Source organism: Aptenodytes forsteri, unplaced genomic scaffold (assembly GCF_000699145.1).
Source record: "Aptenodytes forsteri isolate BGI_AS27 unplaced genomic scaffold, ASM69914v1 Scaffold284, whole genome shotgun sequence".
Classification (NCBI taxonomy): Eukaryota; Metazoa; Chordata; class Aves; order Sphenisciformes; family Spheniscidae; genus Aptenodytes; species Aptenodytes forsteri.
The window spans coordinates 3,847,125-3,856,533 of NW_008794445.1; the positions used below are offsets into that span (position 1 = coordinate 3,847,125).

General features: G+C 59.8%; 1 protein-coding gene across 1 annotated transcript; it reads right to left on the reverse strand.

The window, feature by feature from the left end:
• Positions 1-2,837: 2,837 nt before the first annotated feature.
• TNFRSF13C (TNF receptor superfamily member 13C) lies at positions 2,838-8,953 on the reverse strand. Its single transcript, XM_009290127.1, has 4 exons — positions 8,890-8,953; positions 5,499-5,597; positions 4,789-4,986; positions 2,838-3,160 (listed from the first exon to the last, which is right to left on the reverse strand). Exons 1-4 carry the CDS (start codon positions 8,951-8,953, stop codon positions 2,838-2,840), a joined length of 684 nt encoding a protein of 227 aa, XP_009288402.1.
• Between the last annotated feature and the right edge of the window lie 456 nt (positions 8,954-9,409).

Below are 9,409 nucleotides of genomic sequence, written 5' to 3' on the forward strand. Positions count from 1 at the left end.
GCTGTGTGCAGGGGACGTGCCAGTGAAGCCAGTGCAGAGGGAGCCTCTCCAGCTCAAGGCCCTGCTGTACCCCTGGGACCACCGTGCTGGAGACCCCTGAAGCCAGGGGAATGGGGATCAAGAAGATGTCTCTCCATACAGACCTCTGAGCATGCATTGGCAACAGGTTTACTTTATTCTTTAATTTTTACAACCATATTTTTCATCTCCGTTCCCTCTGCTCTCCATGCAGACAAGACGGACAGCCCCCTGCCCTGTACAAAGGACAGAGAAGCGCACACAGAGGGATTTGCAAATCTCCCCCAGGCCCAGGCAGGAAGGCTGGGCAGGAGGGGAGCACTGCCCCACCACGCTGGCAGTCAGGCAGGCAGGACACGGGGAAGATGCCCTGCACACCATAACAAAGAGGGGATCCGAGGGGCACTCACCAGCTGAGGAATCCAATGTGGATCAAAATGCCGCTTTTGTGAACTGCAGATGCTGGCGGCGTCCCGTAGAGGAGACGCCTGGTTGAAGCTCTAGCAGAAATGAGAGCAGAAGCCCTTACCTGAGCTTTTTCAGGGTAAGAAAGAGGGGGTTTTTCAACAGGATTTGTACGGGAGTTTCTTTTTCAAATTGCCACGTCTCTCAGGATGGGTGGAGCATCCACAGGGCTGAGCCACGGCAGTCACCGGGTGGGAATCGGGAGAGGAGCCCAACAGTCCTGCTCCGTTTCCCTCTCGCCCCCATCTCCCGTGAAGCAGGTTGCTCTGCCTCCCACGAACAGTCCTTCTTCCAGCACCAAAACGTCCCCTGGCCTGGCTTTGGCTCTTTTCCCCACTCCAGATGCACAAAGGTTGCTCGAAGTCACTTCACAGGCCCGCGTGTGGAGCATGGGGATGAGGAGACGCTTGATTCATGCTGCGGGGATGCCCCTCCTGCGATGGGCAGCACAACTGCTGTGGATAACTGGGAGCCCAGCTCTGGAGCCTCCACAGCTCCTGCCGGCGAGCCACAGGTGCCTGGAGCCCCAAGGGACAGTTGCTGGGCACATGGACCAGCCCCTCTGCCATCCCCAGCTCCGAAGCTGAGATGGGGATCCATCCCATCCTGGGCCATGTGGAGCCTCAGCTGGATGAAGGATCACCTCTGCCAGCGTGTTTAGGTCTGGGAGAGGAGTCGTGGTGAGGAATTTGGGCCTTGGCACCTGTGGCAGCTCCTGTGGTTCCTCTTATGGGACGGATGCCGTGAGTCCGGCTCCAGTGCCATGGCAGGGGAGAAGAGGGAGGTTCACCCTTCAACAGCAGCTTCTGGTCCTGCAGCCCCAGAAGAGAGCTCAGGCTTGGGTGGAGGGTCACCTTCCTCTCATCAGAGGGACATCCCCTCCGCACAGTGCCACTGGGTGACCCTACTGTGAGCTGTGGCCCTCAGTGTCCCATTGGCGCTTGGCGGCAGTGCTCCCACACTTTTCTTGGCCACCTCTGCTCGGTCCCTGAAGCCTCCCAGGTGAGAAAGCCACCTCGCCAAAGGAAAAGCTCACCTGGGCTGCCACCGAGATGGCACTTCATGCAAATAACCCCCACCAAGGCACTTCTAATTGCCTGATCACCCCCTCTGGGGCCAGCAGGATTTCTCACCCAAGCCATTGGCCGGCTCTGTTCAGCCGGGGGATCGGCTGCTGTAATTACTTGGGAACAGCAATCCCACACTAACAAGTTTGTTTCCGAAGCAGAGCCCTTCCTGCACAGTAAAGCCACTTGCGGGCAGGTGAACAAGACCATCTACAGAGAAATGCCTTGGACCAGCAACACTGGCCAGCTCTGGCACACAGGCAAAGCCTTGAAGACACTCACATGAATTAAGTCATCCCGCCTATGCTCACATCACTCCCTGCCTGGTTTTGCGTGGCGTGGAAACATCCATCACCAGGAGCCCTGTCATCCCAAGTGACACACAGTATTTCTGCAGCCACAGTGAGCTGAAGTGACGGTTGTCTGGGGCTGCAATGACAAGCTCATGGAGCATCTCTAGACCAGCAGTCTCCGTTGCCTGCCCCTGGTCCTCCCTGACTTCAGTGATTGTAGGTCAGAGCAAAGACAGCTTTTATTCCCTCCCTCTACCCTCCCTTGCTCCCTACTTGGGAAGACGGACTTGTTTCTCATCCCCTGGGTACCCGGCTGTGGAGGGGGTTCCCACGACTGCCAGTGGGCACCTGCCATCATGTGAGAGCACCCAGAGGCAGGAGAGACATGGATATAAGAAGATATGAGAAGAGGCGGGGGCAAGACTGTGAATGGAGCAGATGCTGGATGTGCCTTGCTCCATATGGCCCCAAGCCTCCTTTTATTGAGGTCAGCAGCAAAAAATGAGCTAATGGCAGCGGTGTGGGACTTGATCCTAATCTAACTCCCTGCTTCCCTGTCCATCTTCCTCCCCCCCCCCCCCCGCCCTTTCTGCCATTCCAGCCCTGTGTCCCCAGGAATCGCCCATCCAGCAGCAAACCTGTCCTGGCGCAATGGCAGCCTCACAAACGGCACAGCAGCCCCTGCCACAGTCTGTCCTTGCTGGCCGTGTCTCCTCTGCCTGCTCCTGACAGCACGGCTGCAGCAGCTGTCAGCAAGTCGGCGTAACTCAGCGTGATCCGCTTCGGCTTCCTCCAAGCGCTTACAGGTGTAACTTGGGACTCAGCACAAACGGGAAAGTGGGAAAGGGCAGTCATCTTAGAAGGCTGATCTTGCTCAAGGCAAAACCTGGTCCTCAGACAGCTCACATCCATGCAAGGCTTTGCCCACCCAGGTGACAGGCTCTGGGCATCCACAGGGAGCAGGTGGAGCGCTCCAGCCCCGTTCCCTCCACCCTCAGGCTCTATCGTCGCCAGCACAGTTCTGGGTGGTTTTGGTGGTGACCAGGGCTGTAGCCCCCAGCTCGGTGGCGGGTAGCGGGAAGCCATGGTTGCACTCCTTGTGCTGGGGGTACACGGTGGAGAGCAGGACAATGTCGCCGTCGGTATCACCCCGGCAGCACGGCCTCCGCTTTGCCCCAGCTTTCTCAGGTGGCCCCAGCATCTTCAGGCCTCCATTAAGATGCGGGCATGGGGCTGGGGCCACGGCGGCATCTCCCTTTGGCACGGCAGGGTCTTGGCAGCCCGGGCTGGGCAGGGGACTGGCAGCATCCATGTTTGCTGGGAGGGGGCAAGAAAAGGGGTTACGGGGCTCACAAACTGGGGCCAGGCAGGTCCCAGGGAGAGGGTCCTGTCCCTGGGGACACATGGAGGGGAAGATGGAGCTGGAGCAGGAAGAGTCTGCAAGGTCCCCATCGCACCCCTCCTGCTGCAGACCTCCTCCTGCTTACAACTGATGGGTTTTTCTCCCCCCTAAAAAACAATAGGGAAAGGCAGAAACTTGCACTTGCACTTCGAGCCCTCTCGCTAAACCCTGCCAGTGACAGAGCAGCCCGGCCCTTGGCGGTTCGCCCTCCCCGACCGCCTCCCGCTTAAAAATAGACTTGTTTACATGCTTCGAACACAGGCGCGTGCTGCCGGCCCCAAGCCTCCTGCGACTTTCCACGCATCCAGTGCCACAGCAGTGGGCTTGCCGGGGTGCAGCCTTGGGGGGGACGGGGGGGGACAAGGACCAGGGCATGCAGCAGGGGAGTAGCTGAGGGGTGCCTCCAATGCTCTCCATCATGGCCAGACCTCTCTTGCCACTGGATTTCTCCCTCCTCTTTCATACTTGGTATTTTTCCCAGGCATGTGCGTCACAGGCTGTCGCAGCCACACTTGGTTTAACGGAAAGGCCCCAGGTAATGTCCCCCCAGTCTGAGTCACCCATCCAGCACTGCCGGCGGCACGTGGGCAAACTGGGGCATGAGGACTGGCTACCCCTGGCCCTGCCACTCCCCGAGGGTGCCCACCTGGGCAGTGGGGCGGTGGTGGGTGCCAGCATCCCCCGGGGTGGCCCCTCATGGGGGTCCCGGGGAGCCATACCCCCTGCCCAGGGTTGGGGAGGGGTGAAGCCAGGCGAGACCATTTCCGAGAAGAGTGGCCAGGGTTGAGTCAGCGCCAGGGCGGGGGTCCCCAGGGGAGGAAATGGCTGCCCAGCCCCCGGCTGATGCCCCAACAAGATGGGCCATCATGGGGTACCGTGGCCTCACCCCACTGGAACTACCCTGCCAGAAAAGGCTCAGCCCCGTCCCTCACCTCCCAGCCCTATTTTTGATGACTTTGGGGATGACCCCATGCGGTGCTCTTGTGTCCTGCTGATGGGGCTGGCCCTGACACGGTCAGAGTCTTTGGGGTGCGCGTTGGAGTGTACCGGGCATCCCAAGCAAGAATGGCAAGCTGGGCCGTCAACACGGGACCCCCATTTGCAGTGCCATGGGGAGACACTCCCTCTGCAGCCATCCCCAGATGTCCGCTGCTGCCCTCATTCCGTCCATGGCCCTCCGGCTACCGGGGGAGAGGGAGAGGCTCCTCACCAGTGCCCTGTATGTGTCCCCCATGGAGAGGGGATGGTGCCAGCAGGTGCTTTAAGCAAGTGAAGGCACAGGGAGACCCAGCAAAGGGAGGGATGGTTCAGCAGGGTCGCGCTGGCAGTCAGGTGTAGGTATGTGTTCCCAGGGGACGCGGGACACCGTCACTCAGGGGGCAGCTCAGCTGCCTCGAAATGCCCTGGGGTGCCCCTGGAGCCTGTGTTGAGGTGGAGGAGCCAGCCTCGACAGGGATGCACCTCAGGGGAGCTGGTGGCAGGTGATCCCATCTGCCCTGGGGTCCTCAGGGTGCTGTGACAGGGAGAGCAAGAGGTCCCCTACCTTCAGTCTCCTCATCTGCCGCCTTCCTCTTCCTCCTCCGCTTCCCCACCTTGCAGGCCAGGAAGCCCCAGAGGGCGGCCAGAGCCAGGATGAGCCCCACCACCGCTGGGACCCCGAAGATCAGGAGGGTGCTGGGCAGGTCCACTGAGGGGAGGGTGGGTGCAAGGGCGGAGGTGGGTGCTGAGCGGGCGGGCTCTGCTGTGGGGCGAGATGCCGGCAGTGTCAGGAGGGGGAGAGCTGGGGCGAGGGAAGGAGGGCAGCAGCGTTACCCACCCATCTGTCCAGCCTCAGGGCTGCGGTGGCAGGGAAGGAGAGTGGCTCTTCACCGCTACCCACCCACCACCCACAATGAACCATCCCCCTGCCTGATGGGACCCTCGTCCTACCTGCTGCTGTTTCTGGCTGGTGGGAGATGAGGGTGTCCTGCTCTTCCCATGGTCACCCCTGGGGCAGGCTGTGACCCCCACACTGAGCTGGATCATCTCTCTTCTCCCCGCACTGCATTCCCCTCACTGGAACTGGCTGCCCTCTTCCTCTCTCCTCCTCCTCCTCCAGGTGAAGGCAGCACTCCATCCTCCATCACCATCTCCATCGCCACCCGCAGGAGAAGGTCCCCTCCACCTGCCCACCCGCGGGGTGCCACCAGCCCCCTTGGCCCACCACCGCCCAGCCCTGGGGAGCTCGGTCCCTGGCTGCCCTCGTCCCCTTACTTGTGTTGTCCTTGAACAAGTCGGAGCACTTGACGCAGGACCTGGTTAGGAGGTCGAAGCACTGTGAGGAGAGGCAGGAGAAGGCAGCGGCAGCTTTTCCTGATGAGGACATGGTGGAGTGGGAGTGAGAGCCTGGCTCCCGCATGGCACGGCGGCGAAGGGGCTGCTTGAGTGTGAAATCGCAGCGCCCCGGGGCCCGTGGCAGAGGGAGATACAGTCTGTCAAGCTGCGTCGTCTCCCCTGGGGCTCGAGATCGCTGCGCTTGCCCTGGGGCGGATCTTCACCGGGGAGGAGGAGAGCAAGTGCCCAAGCCCTACCCCCGCCTGCCCATGCAATGCGCCCTCGAACTACCTCTCTTCTCCAAAATATGATTCTGAAATCCTGCAGCCCCTGGCATACCCCAGCCATGCAGCGCCCCGTGCCCAGCGGCATGGTGCCTCAGCCCGACGGTGTCACCTCCTCGGCCCTCACCCTTCCCCAGCCCACCCGTATGTTGCCCTCAAGCCCAGGCATATCCCCCAGCCCGCACCCTCCCTTGCTGGCTGGCGAAAAGCCCCCTCAGCATCCTCTAGTGCCTCCAGGAGACTTTCCTGTGCCCAGATCTTTACAAGACCCCATCCCAGGGCTATGGATCTGGCTCGGATGGAAAATGCAGAAAAGGACCAGAGGAGAAAAGAGTGCAGGGGCACTGAGGTTTCCCCTTCTCAAAGCTCCCACTGCCCCCAGGACATGGCCTGTTAGTGATTGCTGTGTGGGCAAGCCAACTGGTGTGTGTTCTCCATCCCTACTAATGATGGTGCTCTCCATCACCTTGCTGTCTCCATCCTCTCCATCCCAGACCTAGACCCGTGGCAAGGACCCTCCCAGCCTTTCGGCACCGTGTCTCATTCTCCGGGATTCAGATCTGGCTCTGCTCAGTAACTGCCCAGGGCATGGGCAAGGCAGGTCACACCAAGCAAGTCTGGTCCCCATACCCTTGGAAGGGACTAAATAAACCCTTAATGGTCTTAGGTGTTCCTGATCAGGAGCAGGAGAAACGTCTTGCCACTGACACCCGCACATCAAAGCCTGATGCTTGAGATCTGAAGTGGATAAGTGATGGATTTCAGTGCTGTAGGTGGCTCTTCTCCATCCTTACTAAAAAAAAGTTATGTCCCCTTTTTCTTCACCCCATAGGAAAGAAAGGGACCAGCTACAGTTGCTGGCTTGCTCTCAGCTGAAGGAAGCAGCACAGGAGACCTGCCCTGGCCAGGAAAGCCCTAATGGGTCTTTACTACTGCAGTCCCATCCTTGCAGCAGCTATGGCCTCTGGGCTCTTTCTAGTGAGGTCTCTGCCCCTCGCTGTCCTGGACTGAGGCTGGGAGGGGAGGAGGAGAAAAGCCAAAGGACGCTCTGGCTCGAGGTGACAGAGTATCAGGCATCCCCACTGGGCGACTGAGCTCCTCTGAGACAGGCCAGAGGACTTGGTCCCTGGATGTGCCTGCCACTCTCCAATGGCTTTTGGGCAAACTCAGCCCACAGCCTCTGCACCCCATCCCCTGAAGCCCCGGGTGGGAGCACCAGCTCCCCGCACTGGGTCACAGCCCAAGCACGGCTCTCCAGCACCCTGTGCCCCACAGGGCAGGAGCTGCCCTATGGCAGGGACCTCCCAGCCCCCCAGCCGCATCTCCCTCCCTGCTGGCAGCATCCCCAGAGGGTGGCTAGCACCAGGACAGTGCCGAAGCGGCCCCAGCACTGTCTCAGCCCTCCCTGCTGGGTGCCGTGGGGCTCTGGGTGAGTGAAAGTCCCAACCAAAACCGGTCGCTGCCTGCCAGTTCCACGCCTGCTGCGATTTCACTTCCCTTTCCAGCCGGCGTGCCCAGCCGCTCGCTCCCTCGCCCCTTGCACACGTGCACACGTGCACACGTGCCTGGTTGCCGGGGAGCGCCCTGCCGGGCTGCTCTGTCCCGGCGGGGATGGCCGTGCCAAGCCCAGGGGCCTGCGGGGCTCCTCCGAGGAGCTGCAAAAGCCCGGCTGCCGTTCCTGTACCTGTGACTCAGTTATTCCCCCTCCATCTTAGTCAAAGTAAAACTCCCCAAGTGATCGGGGGCATGCCAAGCACTTCCCTCTCTCGGCGCGGCCCCGAGCTCCGAAGCCACGAGCGGCACAGCCAGCTCAGCACCCTCCACCTCGATCCTTCTGCTGAACAGGCTGTTCTCACCCCTGCGCAGGTACCTGCTGGGGAAGGACATCTCTCTGTATCCCACCTCACCTGGCTCCCTGTCTCTCGTGTGCCCCAGGCGAGGAGCAGGGCTGTGGTGCAAGCACAGGAGCAAGAGGGGCATGTGTCCAGTGGCAGGGTGCACCAGGAGCATCTCTGGGGGGTCAGAAAGCCACAGCAGGGAGGGCTGAGGGGTCAGAAGAAAAGCTCAGGCTCGCTCCAGGCCACATCTGAGCTGCACAGCGGAGAGCCCTGGGGAGGAGAGGGCACCCGGAGCACTCACTGTCCCTGGCAGGCAGTTTGCAGAAGCGTAAGGGTAGGGACTAGGGAACAGAAAACCTCTTGCCTTGTGGGCTGGTGGAGCTGGAGCCAGGCACAGAGGCAGAGGACACCCACAAAACAGCCAGTGCTCTATCAGAACACCTGCCCCTGAAACAGCTCCCTGCTCCGAAGGCTTTGCTGTTCCTCTTGCCCTGGGGTGTTTCCACCTGCTGGTCTCCTTTTCCCAAAGGGGGATGCTCCTGCATCATGGCCGCCTTGCCCTGCCCCCCTAAAACCCCCCCCGCTGTGCTTCCACCCACATCGGTTGTCTCTCGGCAACCCCTAGCCCCTATTCCTGTGGGTCCCGCTGTAGCACTGTTACCCTGCCCCTCTCCCTCCCCTCTCCCTTCCCTGCTTGGCTTAATGCAGGGGCAAGGAAATGCGTCCTGGCATCTGCTGTACCATGCTTACAGATTAACTCTGTGACCCCTCTAGTCAAATATAGGCACCAGGGAAAGCCCAAACCGAGGTACCTACATGTTGCTTTCGACACAGAGGGTGAGGTTTACAATAGAGCTCAGGAGCTGATGGCTCCCATTTCTGTACCTGGAGTGAAAACCTGAAGCTGCGGATGCATAGTGGGGAGCCTGGGGATGGCAGCCGTGATGTCCTCCCGCAAATAAAGTGCTTTCAGGTCCTGTTACGTGGAAGCATGTTGCAGCTTCATTGCCGTGATTGATCTTACCCTATTCCCTCCCATTTTCTAAGCCCTCTTTATTCCCCTCTACAGCTCTTTCATGCTCCCTTCCCAGCCCGTCTGCTTCCTCCTGGGCCAAGAAAACGATGTTTGAATTCACACATGATAACACTTACTCATGGAGAAAATCACCGCTGACTTCCCCAGTGGCGCTCGCACGTGTGCCTGCTCACCAGCGTGGCCCAGGCTGCCCAGCCGGCTCCGAGCATCAGCCGTCCGCCTCTTCATCTGCCCCATCTTTGCCTCCCCTGCCCTTCGTAATGGCTGTTGATCGTTTTTGGAGCAGCAAAAGTTAAAGCTGGGTGAGTAGTTTGAACTGTTTGCATCTAAGAGCTGAATATGCTTGATAATAGCACAAATGCATAATTAAAGAGCAGAAAAAATGACTCACTGGGTAAGGAAATGCGCTTTTCTTATCTCCTCTGCAGAGAAACGAAAGCCCCAGGAGCCTGGGACTCCAGCTAACTAAGTGCTTTTATTAAACAAATAAACCAGCAAAGAGATCAAATGAGCTATTTAAAAATTATGTCTTAATCCTGGAGTCGGAGAGCTCACTTTCCAGTACTGTTTACTCCAACCGTGCACTGGGAGGGCCAGTTTCGGCTGAGGTCGGCTGCTGGGATCCCCATGGAGAGCCCAGCAAGGGACAGGGCAGCGCCAGTGATCCCGAGAGTGGGGAGGGACAGTGGCGTC